The 20659-nt window shown below is 39.6% G+C and overlaps 2 protein-coding genes and 1 non-coding gene across 3 annotated transcripts; 1 reads left to right on the top strand and 2 right to left on the bottom strand.

The window, feature by feature from the left end:
• The first annotated feature begins 2365 nt into the window (after positions 1–2365).
• hus1 (HUS1 checkpoint clamp component) lies at positions 2366–8836 on the top strand. Its single transcript, XM_069163380.1, has 8 exons — positions 2366–2497; positions 3553–3680; positions 4032–4208; positions 4756–4863; positions 5060–5134; positions 5835–5934; positions 7178–7312; positions 7568–8836. The coding sequence occupies exons 1-8, from the start codon at positions 2446–2448 to the stop codon at positions 7648–7650; spliced, it is 858 nt and encodes a 285-aa protein (XP_069019481.1). The 5' UTR covers positions 2366–2445; the 3' UTR covers positions 7651–8836.
• A 412-nt stretch (positions 8837–9248) lies between these two features.
• On the bottom strand, positions 9249–9320 carry trnam-cau (transfer RNA methionine (anticodon CAU)). Its single transcript has one exon. It is a non-coding gene; the product is annotated as a tRNA-Met (tRNA).
• Positions 9321–15490: 6170 nt separating this feature from the next.
• Positions 15491–18250, bottom strand: LOC138206398 (mannose-binding protein C-like). Its single transcript, XM_069163088.1, has 3 exons — positions 18184–18250; positions 17282–17347; positions 15491–16047 (listed from the first exon to the last, which is right to left on the bottom strand). Exons 1-3 carry the CDS (start codon positions 18194–18196, stop codon positions 15671–15673), a joined length of 456 nt encoding a protein of 151 aa, XP_069019189.1. The 5' UTR covers positions 18197–18250; the 3' UTR covers positions 15491–15670.
• Between the last annotated feature and the right edge of the window lie 2409 nt (positions 18251–20659).

The following is a 20659-nucleotide window of genomic DNA, read 5'->3' as shown; positions in this document are numbered from 1 at the left end:
TCCCTGCTGGACCAGATACCCACCTTTAACCAGCACACAAAGTGGAGGATATGATGGCAGCGTCTCATGTGTTTGAGTAGTAAACTCAAAGCCAGGTCACCTGTACAGTGAGGCAGGGACAGGTGACCGGTGTAAGTCCAGAACAAGAATAGGTGTCATTAAGATTTCATCTGTTTGGATACTTCAAAATGTTGGGAGCTTCAGGCTAAAAAAAAAAAAAAAGGCAAGAAAACATATTTTAATCTAAGTTCACTTTGTTTTCACATCCCGTGAACTGTACAGTTGTACAACAGCACAGTGCAGCTCTGCTGATCAGTAAACTGAAGTGCAAATTAGTTTTAATATAGTTTTGGAAAAAAAAACAACAACATTATAATTAAGAACAACTCAGTGTAGCAAAGCTATTTCTTATGTGAGGAGAAACACCCATTAGTGATTAACTGATTAATTATATTTATCGCTTTGCTTTGTGTACATATTTGTGTTTTGGACTGTTGGATGAACAACAAAAGATATTCAAATTAGTCATCACGGGCTTGTCTGAAGTTGTGACGGGCACTTTTTGGCATAGCTGCGAAGAACCCTCTTGTCTTAGTTCCCATTATTATTATTCCGCTTCTGCTTATTTTTCTTTGCTAAAAGTGATTGCGCAGCAAAACTCATACGGTGAAAACTCACCAAATGTGGCATGTAGGTTGCAAATTGCTCCCACTTCTCAGGCACAAGAAATGACACTAAATGACCTAATTTCAACTTTTGTCAATTTTCTCTCAGACCTATTTTTGCGAACTCATCCTAGACCGTTGGGCCAGTGGTTCCGAAACTTTGGCAGAATAATCTTTGGACCTTCCTGATCTAATATTTTATATCACATGTTTTCAAAGGGGTTCTGTTTGGTAAAGTGGTGAGTCCGCAGTGATATTCAATATCTTTCTGTAATTTGTGCTGTACGGGCAATTTTGTTTTCCCAAACATTTGATTAAACTTCACCAAAATTGTAATCAACCTTTAACAGGACAAGGTGGGATCCGAACCATCAACCAGGACCTTGATAAAAGAGGAACTTCACCTGTTGAGCTAACCTCTCTGGTGCACATTTTGAGCCCTTTAAGCAACCCTTTCCGTAAATCCGCATTTCTGCAGACATTTCCAAAGGAAACCCACAGTTCATAGCAAAATGCGTGACATATTAAACTCAAATTCATGTCGGACTACAGCTGCAGTCTTCTCGTTGTCCTGCCCGTAGTCTGCCGCCCACAATATGTAAACAAACAAGCATGGAGGACGTTATAAGTGACAGCTTTTCAGGGTAAATCTCTGCATTTTACTTACTAACATTAATGCCTTTTCTGGTAATTAGCTAAAATGAAAACATTATATAGACCTAAATATAGCCAACGTATAGACTTAAACACAAACTGCAAAGTGAATCTGTCCAAACTCTTCCGGATGTTGTATGTTTGGACAGATGAGTGTTGGTCGTTCGTCCGTCTCCCTCCACAGTACCTGGAGTATCAGTGGCCTGTGGATGACGTCACCATCTCTGCTGGTGCTTCTCCAAACATTCGTTAACCACACACTTTAGCAGCATCACTGCTGCGATGCTGGAAAAATCACAGCCGTACAGGACAAAAACGCAGCTTTAATTTGAGCCTTCAGTTCACTCGTGGACCGAAAAAGATTGATCACTTTTAATAGAAAGTCAGATTTAGAAATGAAATTCTCTCAATTCACGCGGCATGCGTACAATGATTTGATCATCTAACCTGCCCATGTGTGCACACTTCTGAAGTTCAGACATGTTGTGATTATTTACTTGGGTGTGTCGTGCTTTCTCTTGCTGTGTTTTTACTACACAGACATCACAGTAGCTCATTTAGTTATCATATCTGAAAGAGAGAGTAAATCCTCCCACCTGGTGGACAAATGGCGCCATTACAACTTGTCAAATCACCTGTTCCGTGTGCGTTTGTGTCCCCACTCAAACGAGTTGTCGGGGCACCCTGAAACCAAGATCCTGTGTACTGTTAGATTTCTGTAAGTGAAGCACACATCAAATATATATATATATATATATATATATATATAAAAAAATAAAAAAAACACACAGGTGTGGAGCCTCTGTCTTTGCTGCTCATCCAGTCAACACCACATCAAAGAAGTTTGTTCTCACTAAAAACGGGGCTTTTCTTCGTTATGACTAGCTCTTACTTTGCGGGAGTGGATCCTGTGTTTGTCCTGTGTTTCCTGCAGCTGAAGGCAAAAAAAAAAAAAAAAAAAACAACAACAACAAAAAAAAGAGATTGTTTTCCCACTTTCTCTGTCGGAAGGAACGTTTGACGGATTGCGTTAGTTTCCGTCCGACGTGGGACGCTGACGGACCCAAACAAAATGTGTTCCGCCTGAAGCTCAATCGTAGAGTAAAGTTTACTGTCATTACTCGAAATGAAGTTCCGAGGAAAAATCACAGACGTCGCGTGTCTCAACCACTTCACCCGTGAGTCCATTCAGCCTTTTCTTTCTCAACAAGTCCCCGACACGCGCTGCTAACCCGTTAGCTTCACCCGAATATCGCACAAACACTTTGCAGCCTCCGCGGAAAAATAATTATGCCGCCAGACTTGAAATTCGTAACATGTTATTGAGTTGTGTCTTTGAGTTTTGTGACATGTTATGGACAGTCTTTAGTTCGGCATACATCATGAGCTGAAATTGTCACTAATTTAAACACGTTTGCCTCTTCTTAGCGCGAATTTCTGAAATTAAAATATAGCAAAATCTACAATGGACCTTGGTTTGCAACTTAATGAACGATATTGTACTTGTTTTTAACCACAGTGAATTTCACCTCAGGGCTGATTGATTAATTATCTTTTTGTTGACAGGTCTATTTTGAACCATCCCAAATGAATTATTCCTGGAAGAACTTGTCAATTAAAATAAAGCTATGGAAAAAAATTTTTTTTAAATAAATCTCTGATTGCAGTATCTTTATACTGACTAGTCCAGGGGTGTCAAACTTATTTTAGTTAAGGGGCCACATACTGCCCACTTTCATCTCAAGTGGGCCAGACCAGTAAAATCATAGCATAATAACGCATACATAATGACAACATTTCTCTATGTTTAAATCATTGAAGGTTTTTGGATGATAAACCCTATTTTAAAGGTCTTTCTACAATAAACTAGAAACATAAAGAGCAAAAACTCAGACATCAGCCCACTGTTTATCTGCCTGGGCTCTCCTCTGCAGATTTAACGGGTCACAAAGCGAGCAGCAGCAGCTTCTCCCTCCGGAGCAGACGTTGCATTTACGCTGTTTCTGAAGCAATTACTGGATCGATTAAAAAAAACAATTACACAACGTTTGTACTCGTAAACCTCCATATTCTCATAGAAATGCAATTTATGTCTTTCTGTAATTTTCACACTTAGCAAAGTCATCCGGCGGGCCGAGCCGGACCCCCTGGCGGGCCGGTGTATGTTTGACACCCCTGGACTAGAGTAATATTTGTCACGGTTAATAACTTTGTTCTTCCCCGTCCTCACCAGGTGTCATCACCACCATCTCAAAGCTGACCAAGATGTGCGTCCTGCGGCTGACTCCAGACAACCTGTTCTTCGTTCTGTCGGGTAAAGTGGCCAACGGAGGGGTCAGCATGTGGTGTGAGCTGTCTCAGGTAAGAGCGGAGGCTCCGGTTCAGCTTTTGGAAGCAAAAGTCAGTCACAGAATGGAGACAGATTAGTAACGAGCCTGCAAAGAGATGAACCGACAGGGAAATAACGACACGAAGAAGAGTTTAAGACACCTTCACCAATTGCAGCTGTACAACAATATACACTGAATGTTTACTATATTTACACTCTTCAGAAACTACCTGCAGGTGTGTGTGTGTTGAAGAGGTGACAAATGTCACTGCCTTCAGCGTCGTCTGTGGTTTTTTTTTTTTTTTAACTTTTATTTGTGATTTTAGTGAAGTGACCCTTTATTCCTCCACCTTAACCTGTCAGCGTGTCTTTCCTCCCTGCAGGCCAACTTCTTTGATGAGTACCAGATGGAGGGCGTGTCCTCTGAGGACAATGAGATTTGTCTGGAGGTGACTCCGGAGAACCTGTCCAGAGCTCTGAAGACGGTACAGAACGCCAAGGTCGTCAAGGTCAAACTGACCAAGAAGCACTGCCCCTGCCTTACCATCGCCGCCGAGCTGGTGAGGCTAATTGACTCTGAAAAATTCCAAATGACCAACCGTTTTCAATTTCCTTCTCTTACTCAGGTTAATGTGTTTTGGCAGGACAGTTTGTCTCTGCTTTATCCCCTCCACTCGTATGTTTGTATTTGGCCACTTGGGGGCAGCAGAAATGACCTTTGAAGTTGATATTCTACTTGTGAAAACAGTGTAAAAAGTGTCTCTGGTCGTGAATCTGCTGCACAAAGCTTAATAAGTTTCAGCTCAACATTTCGCTGTCCGCCTACAACTTTACCGCTCTGGTTCACTCTCAGTGCTCTCATAGCGTCAGTTTCTTTCGCAGCAGGCAGCTGTTTTCCAACACACAACTATAAAAGTCTCCGCACGTGACCTGGTCAGACGCAAACACCTGACAGATACAGTTAGAGCTGATTGACATTGGGGAGCATTTAGCAGCTAAAGGGATGGATATTTCCCTTTGGAGTTGATGATGATTTAAATATTGAATTATTATGGAGTTTCAGCTGAGAAACCTAAAGGAGTGATGTCGTCCTCTCGTCCAATCCAGCCCACCCTGTCCAGCATCAGTCGAGTTGTCACTCATGATGTCCCGGTTGAAGTCATCCCACGGAGACTCTGGCATGAATTCAAAGAACCGAGTATGCCAGACTTCGATGTAAGTGACGTCTCTGTGAAGTGCAACACGCGTCCAAATACCATTTTATCCTCGTACAAAATTCCCATTTTAAATAAGTATAAATACACGATTATTCCTCTGAAATTTCTCTTCCATTGTAAGTGCCTTGATGGTTTACCTTTAATCAGCATCATTTCGTGTGTCTGCCCGGTCCTTTATATGTGTGTCTTTGCAGGTCAGTATCTATCTGCCTCCTCTGAAGACCATGAAGAACGTTGTGGACAGAATGAAGAACCTCTCCAACTTCCTGGTAGGAGAACATTCCTCCAGACTTCACCCAAGTTAAGAGTAAGGCAATCAGTTCAGTTCAAGTTCAAAGACTTCTCCTTTTGCTCCAGAACGGCAGGTTTCAAGCGTCGCTTGATCGACACCAGCACCTCCTGAGTTGTACACATTTTTGTGACCACTTGCATGTCTTTGATTTCTCCATGGACCTGAAACATGCAGCGGGGAATAGCAAAAAATGTTGTCAAATTTGACACGAAATTTGATTTTGACGATTTGATGCTGTGAGCAGGCACGTTGTCATGTTGGAGAACCAAAGTGTTCTCACGCCATCGTTCAGGCCGTTTGCACTGAATGTTTTTCTTTCAGACAACTCAAGATCGTTGCAGTCAAACAGTCTGAACCTGCAGGACCAGATCACAGTGCACAACCCCACGGAGTCTGACAAGTTGACGTGCCTTTTAATGACTTGGGACAGCGACATTTTGACCCTCTTAAAACATAAATGTCCCTCACAACACCTCGCCCGGCTCACTGCTTCTTTGCACTAGATTTTCTGAATCATTTCGATGATCTACGTTTCTGATTTCCTGACTTTGACACAAAGTTTGATGTTTGCTCTCTGCTCACATCAATGCTTTCATATTGATTAGTGTGGAAGCTAATTTAAAGTTGCAGCTTGTTGGATGTAAAGTAAAATGTGTGTGTGTCTGTGTGTGCATCAGGTAATCGAGGCCAACCTGAACGGAGAGATGAACCTGAAGATCGAGACAGACCTGGTTTCTGTGACCACTCACTTCAAAGACCTGGGGAACCCTTCGTGGGGTAAAGACGTTGTTACTGTCAGCTGGATTTCAGCCACACTAACACCACGGCTGCGTGGATGGTAACATCAGCCTGTCAGCCCAACACGGAAATGTTTCAACTGAAAGTCTTGAGATTAAATTTGGGGCAGACCCCGATGCTCCCTGCAGGATGAATCCTCCTGACTTTGGAGTTTCCTCTCACTCTTCCTCTAATGCCACCGCGAGGTCCACGTTTTCTGTTCAGTTATTAACGAGGGGATGGTTGTCCAGTACTTTGACACGTGACTTAAACTTCAGCTTCAAGCTATAGCTTATTGTTTTTAAAGCTAAAAGAGGTTTTTGTATTCTGTGTTTCCGTGTGTACAGTAGAGAGGCAGACAGGAAACGTAGGGACCAGGGAGGGTGGTCTGTCTATATGTATGCATGATACATAAGAAACCTCTGTTGTCATATCAACAAAACTTGTGTTGACAGGAGGATGAGGAGGCTGCAGTTTTTTCATGCAATACTGTCACTGGTCTGAAAACGCTGGGCCTCTTTCACCAACCGTTCTTAAGAAGAGATTTCTTTTCTTAAAATCCACTTGCGCAGTTTTTACGAAGGTTCTGGCATTCACCAATGTTTTCTTATTTGGGATTTTTTTCTAAGGTAAGAACTAAATCTACGAACACTCAAGAGCGCTCTTAAGCACCTCTGAGTGCTGGAATCTTTGTGCCAAATAATTGTTTTTTGCGTTTTCTTCAATTCTTCACTTGTATAATATTACAGTCTTCAGTCTACAGTTATATTTTTTTTATTTTTAATAATTATTTTCATTACTTTACCATCATGGTTCTAACACCCTGACGGCCAGACGACAGCTTTGCTGCAGTCTGCGAGCTGCTGGTTGTTTTGACACAATTGGTTTTGCGCCGAGCAATCTAATCACATGCATCTTTTTGTTTTTTTAAATTACATCCAGTACTTACGCTGCGCTAATAAATATGACAGCGCTGTTCACTTCCTGCAGCTGCACCTCTGCTTCATCAGAACTACTGAAGTTGTTCTTCCTCTTGGAGTCTGCTGCTCCACCGTCTTTCAGCATTCTCTCAACTTCCCCTTATTCCTTTTAGATATTAGATCATTAGTTCAGTATATGATCAGCTATTTAATTTACTGTGATAGAAAAGGAGTTCAGAACACTTCACGTTTCCATGACTTGGCTCTAACTCCTTTCTCTTCACTCATCTCCCTCCCTCCCTTTCTGCCTCCTGTCCGTCCAGGCGATGACGCCTCTCAGGGCGGTGGTCCGTCTCAGAGCGGAGACCAAGACACCATGGTGGAGGCCAGGGTGGACATCAAGAGGCTTCAACAGTTCCTCATGGGACAGCAGGTCAACCCCAGCAAGGCCATGTGCAGTAAGTCGACCCACAGCTCTTTAACTCTTTATCATGTCATGCTGCCCAGTGGCTGCATTCACAATAATATTACTCCTTTTCACATTTCATTTCACTATTGTTACAGCAGCGTTATGGTTTAGGAAACAGTTTTTCAAAGTTCAAAAAGTAAATGCACTTGTAACAGATAAATGTGGTGCTGTTACTTTAATTGCAGTAGTTTGTTCCACGGCTGGTCACATTGTGTTTTCATTGACGTTGCCCTCGTCTCCTCAGATATCGTCCATCAGAGGGTCCTTCACTTGATTTTGCTGCATGAAGACGTGTCGCTGCAGTATTTTATCCCCGCTGTGGCGTAGACACTCTGCAGACCACACAAGTTATTTTTCAATATAACGAATTGCATAATGGGCTGCCAACCCATGTCAGGTGTTTCCCTGCACGGTAAAGGACTCTTCTTTAATGTGGGACCCAGAAGACCAAACTCCTGATGTCTGGGAGTCTGTCCTACATTCAAACGAGTTCCAGTCCTCACAGGGGACCTCAGGATGACTTCACCCTTCATCACGGGGGGAGGTCAAAGAACAGAAGAGACGTTTGGACAATCGAGATGAAGGTTGCACATTTTTTTGTTTGAGAAGTTCAGATGATGTGTTTTGCATTAAAAGTGTTCAACACTGGGAAAACAAAAATATGTACCTAACTTTTTATTTGGAATCCAAAACTTTTTGTCACTTTCTCTTTGTAGCATTTACTGTTTACTGTTAACTGTCACACTATACAATAGATACAAATTAAATTTGACTTACTCTCCCAAAATTACAACTAAACAGTGTCATGACTTAATAAAACATTCAAGTCTCTGAAATGGTCCGTGTAAACTGTTGACAGCAAAAAAAACACTCAGACTTTATGCATGTCTACTTACTGTTTTGGGTAAGTAGAATATAATTTGGATGAACTTTGACATTATGATATCAAAGTCTGACCCTTTAAATAGAAAACGAACTAACGTAAATTCCATCATCACTCAATCAATTCCAATGTGGCCTAACTTCTTCCAGCTAACATGCTGTTATTCATGTTAGTCAATAATGCCATCCATTCTCATCCTGTTCATTTGATTCTTTAGACAGTTTGCGGAATGATTTGTTCGTCCTGGATGAAGCAATGCTGTATGACGGTGCACTCTTACTTTGAAGGAAATAAAAATGAACAGAGACAAGCCCCAACAGGCACAGAGGAAACAGATTCATGGACATAAGCCTTGTGTTATTTCTGCTCCTGTTTCTTTTATCTACGTGTGTCCCCTCAGTGTTTCCACTAATTCCACGTGATCACTGATAAACACTCCATATTACCTGTGAATGTGGTCAGACTAAATTATGTTGATGCATGATTGGTGAGGTGGTGCACAGGAGACATGCCTGCCATTAAAATGGCAAAAAAAAAACAAAAAAAAAAACAGCTGAATTCTGCTCCTAATCATTTAATAAGCTTCACTGTTAAATGTAAAATTACCATTGTCATGTCAGATTAAATTAAATGTTATGGCTTTATCAGGCTTCTAAGAGAATCTGTTTGTGTAGTTTGCTTTAAATTGGCATGTTTTGCTTTTTAAGTGACAGTTTCTTACATATTTGATCATATTCAACTCTGTTGGTCTTTGTTCATACAACATAGGTGGTTAGTTTCAGGGCATCAATTGTTGCTCGGCAAAGACTCCAGTCAGAAACCAGTCGCCCTGTTTTTGGTGCAGTAAATCAACAATTTCCCTGAATTTCTGTTTCACAGAAACGATTCTCTAGATCAACTCTCAGTGGTTGTCAAACTTTATTCCCTTTCTACTTTGTTTCAAAATGCATTGGTTAATGGCAACGAAATAGCGACACTTCAACTCAGTTACTGCAACGCTGTTGTTATCCACTAGCAAACGAGTACACCAAAGAAAAATATCTAGCAGAGGATGGTTTCGATCCATCGACCTCTGGGTTATGGGCCCAGCACGCTTCCGCTGCGCCACTCTGCTAATCCTACTACGCTCACGGCTAAAAGACATTATATAGATTTACAATATTATTTTGTTTACAGGGTAATGTCATTTAAGAATACTTCTATCGCGCGCTTTCGCCTCGCCTTTCACTGGAAAATGTATACAATAATGTATATACAGTTAAATGGTTCGTCCTTACGGCAACACAGATGGCGGGAAATACGTCACATTTGTCCTGCCACAATAAAAGAAGTTAGCCCTATAAGAGAGCCATAGACTATATATAAAAGGAAGCGGTGACTGACAGAAACATTTTAAGCCACATAATGAGTCGAAGAAATACTTTGCAGCCAATATGCAGAGTCCAAACTGTCCCTACAAACACGTCTGTAGTTTGGTCCGTATTGTAAAACATATGACCTGTTTCGCTGTATCCGTGTCAGGAGTTATCCACCAAATGTAAAGACATAGCTGCTACTTAGCTTCAGTAAGAGCTACTTCATCAACTTCATACTTTTACACAACATTTTTAAAGCGTCACTTTTAACTTATTAAATAAAGTGTCTGATAAACAACGTGTGAAATGTGTGAAATGTGTGAAATGTCCTCTTTTAAATGGACCTAACTTTTTAGATTACTCGTAAAGGGACTGAACATTTACATTCAACCTAAAACAAATGAATGAATGAAAGAATTGAGACTGCAGCACTGCTGTACGTTTTATTGTGTCACATGCTTTCAAAACACCCCTTTGAAAAGTGGTATGCGTGCACACGCTTTAGTAGCCTAATTCTTACAATTATTTGCTTGAATAATTTTTTAAATAGGAAAATATGTCTGTGCAAAAGACATAATGCAATGCTTTTTTAAAGGAGATGCAGATGCATTGCAAGTCTAGGAGGACATTTTTTGCAAATACTCAGCGTGAGTATGCCTGCAACTAAAACTGCATAATTCACCGTCTTTTATGCATTTTAAAACACTGTAAAAGCTTGCTGCTGGTTGACCTGCTGGGTGTTCTGAGAAATGAGTCATATTTTATGCAGAACTCATGAGGTATTTGGTCCAAAGTAAGCAAAGTCTCATGAGAGATTTATTACACAAAGGAAGACATTTGGAGTCCAAAACTGATCCTGCAGAGTGTTACAAAGGGATAATTTAGAGTTCAAGGAGACCAGGAACATTACCCAACACAATATCTATTTACTCTGTCAAGATCAATGAAAATGGTCGTAAAAATTTCAGTTTTGGGATATTATGTGCTGCATCTTGGATTTAATATTCACAGGACAGGATGAATGGATTTCACAGAATTCCTTAGAAATGCTAAACAGTCATGCTGAGTTTGAAATGAATAATTTTACTGAAATAGTTACAGATTTGTAATGTTCAAAGTGCAAATCATGCACTACCCAGCAGAAGTTTGATAGTCACAGTATGTCAGAGACGTGTCACTATGAATAATCTAATGATGTCATACATAATGGTATATCAGTCAGTTGGACCAAACCAGGACTTAACTTTAATACTTTAACTATTTTGTTGCTAATACTTATGTAGCCTACTTTTATCTATGCTTTTTCGTACAGGACTTTAACTTGTAGTATTTTTTACATTGCTGTAGATAGATAGATAGATAGATAGATAGATAGATAGATAGATAGATAGATAGATAGATAGATAGATAGATAGATAGATAGATAGATAGATAGATAGATAGATAGATAGATAGATAGATAGATAGATAGATAGAGAGATAGATACTTTATTAATCCCCAAGGGGAAATTTTTTCGCTACAGCAACAGAGGTAAAGCAATACAAATAACAGAGTAATAAATATTAAATATAAAAATGCACAATATATACAATAAAATAGAATAATATTAGATTAGCTAACTAAACAGTAGTGTAAAGACCAAACAAACAAACAACAGTTTAACGGTGTTATAGTTGAGATTGATTTTGCCAGAGGTGAGTTATTGTACAGTCTTATTGCAGTGGGCAGGGATGATCTCCTGTATCAGGAATGATCTCCTGTATCTGTCCTTGTGACAGCGGAGCTGGAGGAGTCTATTGGAGAAAGTGCTCCTCTGTCCCTGCAGCAGGTGGAGAGGGTGGTCAGGATTATCCAATATTGATACTTAAGGATCTGAATACTTCTTCTACCACTGGTTCTGTCGTTCTTGTTCCTTGAGGGTTAGGGTTAGGGTTAGAGTTAGGGTTAGGGTTAGGTTTAAGGGGTTAGTTTTAGGGTTAGGGTTAGGGTTAGAGTTGGGAGTTAGGGGTTAGGGTTAAGTTTAGGTGGTTAGAGTTAGAAGGTTAGGGTTAGGGTTAGATAAAGCTGTTTTTGAAACATTGTGTTTTCTGTGAAATTGTGAACACAAAGTGACTTGAAACCACTTTGTCCATGTAGTTTGTCCCATTTGCCATAGTACTGATGAAGAAATTTGTTTGTAAACACTTAGTTTAAGCCGTGGCACTGTAATGCAGTTTTATGCTGTATTTGAGCTTCTCTCGCTGAGATAAGGCTGTTTTTGAAACATTGTGTTTTCTGTGAAATTGCAGACACAAAGTGACTTGAAACCACTTTGGCCATGTAGTGTAACCCATTTGCCATAGTTCTGTGCAGGAAACTTGTTCATAAACACTTAGTTTAAACCGTGGTGCTGTGATGCAGTTTTACATTAGGCTGATAAAGTGAGATTTGAAATGCTGTTTTCTGTGAAATTGCAGACACAAAGTGACTTGAAACCACTTTGGCCGTGTAGTTTATCCCATTTGCCATAGTTCTGAGAAAGAAACTTGTTCATTAACACTTAGTTTAAGCCGTGGCCCTGTGATGCAGTTTTACATGAGGCTGAGAAAGTGAGAATTGAAATATTGTTTTCTGTGAAATTGCAGACACAAAGTGACTTGAAACTACTTTGGCCATGAAGTTTACCCCGTTTGCCATAGTACTGATGAAGAAAGTTCTTTGTAAACACTTAGTTCAAGCAGTTTTTTTTTTAGATTTTATACACTTTATTAATCCCCGAGGGGAAATTTCTTCACTACAGCAGGGGGGCTCTCAGGGGGGAGATGCTGCAGCAGGCTGCCACTAGCGCGGCGCCAGGTAACCTGACCTGAGGTGCATGTTTTTGGATGATGGGAGGAAGCCGGAGAACCCGGAGAGAACCCACGCAAGCACAGGGAGAACATGCAAACTCCGCACAGAAAGGCCCAGGACCGGATTCGAACCCGGAACCTTTTTTGCTGTGAGGTGACAGTGCTAACCACTGCACCACCGTGCCGCCCTGTAATGCATTTTTATGCTGTATTTGAGCTTCTCTCGCTGAGATAAGGCTGATTTTGAAACATTGTGTTTCCTGTGAAATTGTCCACACAAAGTGACTTGAAACTACTTTGGCCATGTAGTGTATCCCATTTTCCATAGTTCTGAGTAGGAAACTTGGTCGTAAACACTTAGTTTAAGCCGTGGCACTGTAATGCAGTTTTAAGCTGTATTTGAGCTTCTCTCGCTGAGATAAGGCTGTTTTTGAAATATTGTGTTTCCTGTGAAATTGTCCACACAAAGTGACTTGAAACCACTTTGGCCATGTATGAATTTAATTAAAAATTATAAAAACACTTTTGAACAGTTGTAATGCACTCCCTTTCTGAAACAATCATCCTTGAACATGATATTTACACAGCTCTAATTTAGCAAGGTCGTCCTTTAAGGCTTGTGAGGTCCGGGCTACTGGAAGGAATCAAACATCTGAATCAAACAGATTAAGGTCGAAGGAGTCACCTATACAGAGGTGCAACTTCTACAAATAGAGGGCTATCATTTATAGCCTGTGTTCTTTTACTATCTTTTCTTTCTTTATATGAGCAATGAACTATTTTTATTTGCCATTATGGAAGATTAATGTGGGCGTAAACCACTGCAACTTTGGTGGTGTTGTTTTAAGAAGCATGGTAGGCAAGATTTAAAAATCACAAGTCGACAAAACAGAGTTGAATCAGAGTTCATATTTCCTTGTGAAGAATAAAACAGAATTTTCCGTTAATCTCATCATTAATACATAACGTGTACATTTATGTTACATAAATGAGTCCATGTTCAGGAAGCATGTACAAAGTGAAGACAAAGGATGACAAGAACAAATATATTTACATGTACTACAGTTGTATTTATATTGCAGCGCTACCTTCATTGGACAATGTCTCAAAATAATATTGTACAGTCTGACAAAGCGGGAGACCAATACTGTATTTGACCCATCTGGCACAGTGTGGCGTGTAATAAACTGACACTATTGTTGCTGTTGCAGACTAAAGGCACCTTTATCTTGTCTTGTCTTATCTTCTCTTATGAAGCTGAATTTACCTTCTGTGCATGTTACTCCAGGTCCATGATCTCCAGATATTTCAGAAGGGCCATTCATACCTTGATGCCCTGAAGAGCAGGGAAATAGAAATTAAGCCAGTTGAGGGAAGATTGTAGGATCGTAAGTAAAAAACAAATTCATTTGCCAACAAATAATTGGTGAAGACTGGTCAAAGATTATATTTTCAAAACACTGTTGTGGTGAGGTAGATTATCTTTTTTTTTTTAACTTTTGGAACTGGAAAGTAGGCACACCGGTCAGCCCAAGCAGCCTAGGTTTCCCAGGTGCTCCAGGTATCCCAGGATGTCACGATCTCCTTTTTCAACTTTGGGACTAGAAGGACAAGGAAGCTGCTGCGGCCTATGGGTGACAGCAGACAGAGGATGCAGAATAAGAGAAGCAGCCTCTTCTTCTCAGTCCAGAACTGAAACTGTAACAGCCAAATGTTCGATATACAAATATTTTCCGTGATTATTTGCAACCGTTGATTCAATGTGAATTTCAACACACTTTTTCACAACAGAAACTATGATACATTTTGTAATCTACATATTTATAGTGGTTCCCTGAAGTTTTCCAGCCACCTGTGTGTCAGTGTGGATTCTACTAATATTTCGAAAAAACTGCTTTACCAACCTAATGTATCTGGAAATTAAGTTAAATTTAATTTACTTATTAGCAAGCTGTAGTTGTTATTTCAAAGCTCTTGGTAACACTAAATCTAGTATAATAATATATTGATGAGCAGAAATAAATTGACTGTATTAAATAAGGAGTAATTTGCTGGATGTACTGCCTCTTCAATGCTTCCAAAGAAAAATGACTGAGATATGAAGGAGAACTCATGTACAAGGGATTTGGTCCAATGTAAACAGCAGATGCAAAGTCCCATTTGGGAACTCAGAAAAATGATCCTCCCCTGTTTTAGAACAGAGGGGAGGATCATTTTTTTTTTGCCAACAATGGCAAAGCATTGTGACAGCAAAAACATTTGATCTCATTTGAAATAAAATGAGAAATAAAAGACTGATTTTACATCTTCGTTCCTGAAACCAGGCAATTTAAGTTGTCATGACTCCTTTGTGATATTGTTGCATAATTCATTTTAAAGATGACATAGTTAATGTAACCACTGGACAAAAGTATTGAGGGTAAGAAAAATAGTTACCACCCAGTTTTGACTGTAAGTCGTTATATGTCTTCCTTAAATCAACAGAACTTTCTTTTTTCAGCAGATTTTAGCTTTAAAGCAGAACCATGTTTTTCACTATCGCTGCTATCTCAGCTGAAGAAAGAAGGGACTTAACCTTCCTGCTATATTCGCGGACACAATGCGAGAGCTGCGAGGACAAAAGGTGCTTAGTCCTACACTGAAAAATGTATCAACATTTTTTTTTTTTCAAACCTTGCAGCCTGTATGCCTCCGCCAACATGTCAAGTTACAGTTTACATCCATTTGGGGAGATCCAATGATAGATGAAAATTCCTTCACCACTATATGAGCCTGGACAAACATGGATGTAAATTTGAACCTTGAATTGTCTAGTTTATGTACTGAATTGAGATTTAGTTTTAAAATTGAGAACTGAAACTGAAAAAGTCCTGAAAATCCCAAAGATTCCTGCATAATTAATCATTTAAAGTGTTGTGTCCTTGTGCTGAGTGTCATGCCAACCATTGTAAAACTAATCCACCAGAAAATGATGCACAAGTCAGCTACAGTTGGAAAGATGTGTGACATTGTCCAGCCAAACTGGGCACTGGATTATCTTGACATTTAAATAAATGAAGATGAAAAAGGGTTTCACTGTTGAATATTTTATTGTGGTATGTGCTTTTTAATAATGCCATACTGCTGAAGCAATTCTTCCTTTGAAGCAGAGATTGACATAGATAAGTGTTTTGGAAAGCTATTACTCTTGAATAGCTAGAAAGGTATGCACTGCTCTCTTTCAACATGATTCCTGCATGGGAAACTTGAAAAGGTTTCCGTGCAGGAAGACCAAACATTTCTATAACTGACAAATGATGTAAGCATTCAGGAAGCAGTCGTCTGTCACTCGCCAGATGCTATTTTCTGACAGCATGGTGCAGCCGCTCTCCTGTACAGATTGGTCTGGCTGCCCTTCTCCCCATTTGGTGAAGATCAGAGGTCGGGTTTCCATATCAACCGCCCCCTCTGCCTTTTTATTGTTGAAGTTGATCCAGACCGTTTTGAGATCGTCCCAGAACACTTCAGTCAGTGAACTGTTCTCGTCCTCGTTCTGGGGCAGAGCCAGCTCTAAGCCTCGTTGGGAGCAGAACTCGGCAGCCCGGGAGAAAGAGCCTCTCTCCTTGTTGGACACAAAGTACTTCTGACCAACCCTCCGGACAAAGTCAAAGTTTATAACTGAAAAAAGAAAACAGCTTACAGTTGACAAGTGAACACATTTGTTTTCCAAAAAGCCGGAACAGCCGTATATTCTTGGTACTGACACGTATTTCTTCTTCTGAAAATAGCATTGTCATTGTGTTGAGCCATGGGGCCGTGCCCACTTAACAGTGCTGTAGGTAGAAAACAGTTTCAACAAATACATGATTCACAATATATATATAAAACACTTTTTCACACATGGCCATGTGGGTTTGGATTTTTTTTTTCTCCCTTAATAATAAAAACCTTCATTTAAAAACTGCATTTTGTGTTTACTTGTGTTATCTTTGACTAATATTTAAATTTGTTTGATGATCTGAAACATTTAAGTGTGACAGACATGCAAATAAATTGGAACTCAGGAAGGGGGTAAACACTTTTTCACACCACTGTATATACATATATATATATATATATATATATATATATATACAGGGGTTACCTTTAGGGGTTAAAGATCAAGGTCACTTTGACCTTCTGCCAACCCACTCTTGTGAACACAATATCTCAGGAACGAATGGAATTTCTTCAAACCTTGCAAAACTTTGTCTTTGACTTTGTCTCAAGGAGGAACTGATCAAAGTTTGATGGTCAAAGGTCACTGTGACCTCACAAAACACGTTTGTGTTCATAACTCAAGAATTCATACACCAATTTCGCACAAATGTTTAACAGGATAGCATGTAGACGTGATGACAGTTCATGTCCAAACGGTCAAAGGTCAACTCTCTTTCCAATTGCCCTGTATAAACCCTGTTCTGGAAATTATTTAATGCTATGATTCAGCAAAAGGAGGGCAGATTATGATGTCATTTTGGGTGTTGAACTTGAAACGTTAGTGATCGTATAGATCTTCTGGGTTGAAGATGAGAGTGAAACATCGTGTTTTTTGGAATTTGTAGTTTCTATGCAGTAAAATCCATATTTAAAGTATTGTCTACTGTCATTCATCTTAATTGGCCCAGCATGTGAGCACAGATAACAATTCCTTCAAAGTCCTTCCAACATACAAGAGGGGCAATCAAATAGTTCTGAGACTGCTCCTATTGCATGTGAACGGAGCGCAGCACCATGATGTGCACAGAGCAGGGGAAAAACACTTCAAAAAATACTGAGGTAAAGCCACAAACTTAACACACACCATAATCCCCAATAACATGCATTCATTTTACTGGAATGCTCCATTGTAGACCTTAAATTGGATACTTACCCTGGGTTAACTTATTAATGCTCTTCTTTAAGGTGTCCACGTCCCGGCCGATAGAAACAAAGGGATCTGAATAAACAAAGTCAGTTCAGTTTTCACAGTTGAACTCGATTGTAACTCATAGATGATCAATCCCTTCAATCTTTCACAAATAATATACACATGGAAAGATAACAAAACCAGTGCAAACGACCTTGCAATAAATGGTAGAGTAATACTTTTCATCTTTTTTTGAGAAGTGTTGAATCACTGCTGTTGTAATTTAACATGTTTTATGCAAATACTGATTTAACTGTCAACTGATTTGTTCTTCTACAACAGCGACTTATGGTGTGTATGATTGACTAATCATTATGGCGCTATTCCCAATGTGTATAATGGATATATTTGAAGTGCATGAGGTTCTGCAATTTTGGGTCTCATTAAATTACCCAATATCACATATGTTTGGAGACAAATGAGTTCAAGTGTATGTACATATCTAATAAAGTCAGACAGTGATAAATAAAATGATTTTAACAACAGTTAACTACAGGTAGGCAAAAGGAGAAAATCTTATCAGATTAGCTCTAATATATAATATATTTAACTTAATATTCTTTGACTGCAGGTTTATGGGCTGAAAATGAGAAAACAGAACTGAATCAACATGTTTCTAAACAAACATTTAAACATTACAAGGATGGAATTGTTGCAGTGGAGGATGCAATATCCAGGATTTAATCTCTTTATATACATCATCAAGTGTTCAACAACTATAGTACACGTGAACATAAAATAAAAAGTTCTACAATAACATCTATTCACTTGCATCTTGTTCCACAGCTGCAGGCTGAGTTGTGAAAAACTAATTATTGCAATTATTCAATTTATTTCAAAATAATTGTGATTCAAAAACTAATCACCTCTTCCACACATTACACGTGGTCCAGGTGGTCCAGGTCGTCCAGGTGGTCCACGTAGTCCAGGAAATCCAGTTAGTCCCTGTGGTCCAGGTGGTCCAACAGGACATCCTGACAACAACAATCCAAACAACAGTGAGTAAAGGAAGTGAACATGAAAAAAAAGAAAAAGCCACCCGAAAGAAATTAGAAAAAGAAAATGATTTTATCGCTAAAAAACAAAACAATAAAATGTAACTTTATTGACCTGATGTCCTGCGTAGGACAAATATAGAACAGTTTAGTCAGAAGAATACATGAAAAGTCATGTTACATGAGGTTTAATTCTATGAGCTGAAAAGTAGTCAGAGATTTAAATCCTTCTTATTTTTAGGCCTGAATTTCACAGTAGATGACTAGTAACACAGTGGGCAGAATACATTGAGCTCAATCAGTGTTCAATCAGTTGTTACCCACATGGTACATTTCGAGATGTTTTAAGTATCAGCTTACATGATGCGCTTCATGAAAGGTAGAACTGTAACTTTTTAAAACAGGGTTCTTCCTTTAGTGACAATGATTTTATATCAAGTGAAGACTTTGTATAGGAAGTACTACAGTACAGCACCCTTCACAAGCAAACCTGGACAATTTGTTGACAAGTGGCAAACCCAAGAGGCATCACCCATTGGATTGTGATGTTTGAAGCACAGAATCTGGCATTTCACCTGTGGTCATCTTGATTTTTCAAACCCAAAGGTGTTTGGACGAGAGGGTGGAGCCAGGGAGTTGCAAGGAGTGGATCTGTCTGAGAACAACATGCACACCCACCTACACCCGAAACCTAACTGCACCCCAGGAATGTCAATGGAACCAGGCACATCCTAAATATAGCTCTCTTCTCACCATGAATATTCCAAGGACCAGGTCTGAATATTCATGGTGAGAAAAGTTGTGGCCAAGTCCTGGAAACCAATTTCATTCACCGTGAAATCCACTGGGACCGGTCTCACCTCTTACTCCTTTGGGATCAAAATGACCTGCAATCTGGCTGCTACAAGTAGGAGCCATCAGGAGGACGATGCAGAATAGGAGACACAGCCTCATCTTCTGAAGGCAGAACTGAAATCAAATCAAGTTCTGATTTTCAGTTTGTGTATGAATGATTTCTTTTCTTCAATTAGTATAAACATAAGAAAACAGCTTACTTAATCTACATTGTAAAAAAATCATTACAAATGATATGTCTTAAGTTTGCTCCACTTTGTAACACTTAATGTGTCTTCTGTTCAAGTGTATAGTGAAGTTATTTAGCAGGCAATAGTAATGCTAATCTAATGCTATTAGTTGATAAAAAGAGAGAAACTCACGGTGTACTCAGGAATTGTATCCGAAATGTGCTGATGCTTTGCTGTTTCCAAACCAAAGAGGCAAAGAAAGTAGTTCAAAGTTAGATGTATGAAAGAGCCAGCCCAGAAGAAATTAAAAACATTTGAAAAATATCAAATATGACACTCAAAACAGAACCAGATACCTCGCATGAGAACAAAGAGCCCATTCAGAACAGATTTTTTTCATTTAATCCTTTAGTTATAAAAGCAAAAGTATGTGGAGTTTTGTACTTCTCATTATTTGAAATTCATCACATATAAATTTCCATAGAGAACCACTTTCTGATTTTGATCATCACCGAGCACATTGGTGAGAGAAAAAGAGGGCTCTGGTGCTTTGCTTCACCCACAGATAAAAATACATGAGTTTTCCATGTTTTTCTTACACGTGGAGGACACATGTTAACATGCTAATTTGATTTTCAGGGCATTTTGATCCTCTTTACTGACATTTGTGTCAATACATTTGTATTGCATGTTTGAAATTAAAAATGTGTTTTTTTTCTGTGGATTCCACACACGCATGGGTTTTTTTATAGGTAAATATATGGATTTCATGTGGAAATCTACACGGGCTTCACACATTGTTCATTTTGGTCACTGTGGGTAATAATATACCCTCAATATCCAAACATTATTAACCACTCTGAGTCTGTTGTGACCAAACCACTGTCTCTCTTTCCTAAGTACTTGATAGATGCCTCTTCGATGTGAGGTCCATCTTTATTTGGCTTACATCTAGATAATTGTGACAGACATCTTGCCGTCACCAAGGGTTCTTCCGGCCCGAACGCACAACAACCAGCCAAAGTATAGTTTGTTAATGTGTTTTATTCCACACAGCCAATATCTCACATCTGTTGTGTTCTCCTGTGAGCCATTCGAGCCTCACGCTGCCTCACGCTGCATCCACAGCCAGCCTGCTGCTCTGTGTCCTCCAGGGTGAGCCCTGGTGTCCTGCTGCTTGGGTTTTTATGGGGAAGAGAGAGTCAATCAGTGATTGATTTCAGCTGGGCCTAATCAAGCCCCTTCCAGGTACCGGTCCCTGAACCACTCCCCCAATCAGTCCCTCCTGCAGCTGAGCCAAACTACGCCCCGCCACCACAATA

This window comes from Embiotoca jacksoni, unplaced genomic scaffold, assembly GCF_022577435.1.
Source record: "Embiotoca jacksoni isolate LCO1_2020_lvr unplaced genomic scaffold, fEmbJac1.0.p SCAF_3, whole genome shotgun sequence".
NCBI classification, from domain to species: domain Eukaryota; kingdom Metazoa; phylum Chordata; class Actinopteri; family Embiotocidae; genus Embiotoca; species Embiotoca jacksoni.
Note: the sequence above shows the minus strand (reverse complement) of the source record. Positions and strands in the feature narration are given on the sequence as shown.

Bases quoted from the DNA above. Each gene is read 5' to 3' on its own strand.
- hus1 (XM_069163380.1), top strand. From the start codon at position 2,446: ATGAAGTTCCGAGGAAAAATCACAGACGTCGCGTGTCTCAACCACTTC. The intron at 3,681-4,031 runs GTAAGAGCGGAG...TCCTCCCTGCAG, and splicing joins TGTGGTGTGAGCTGTCTCAG to GCCAACTTCTTTGATGAGTA. The intron at 5,135-5,834 runs GTAGGAGAACAT...TGTGTGCATCAG, and splicing joins AGAACCTCTCCAACTTCCTG to GTAATCGAGGCCAACCTGAA.
- LOC138206398 (XM_069163088.1), bottom strand. The intron at 16,048-17,281 runs GTAAGTATCCAA...TTCTTTTTTCAG, and splicing joins CATTAATAAGTTAACCCAGG to TTATAAACTTTGACTTTGTC.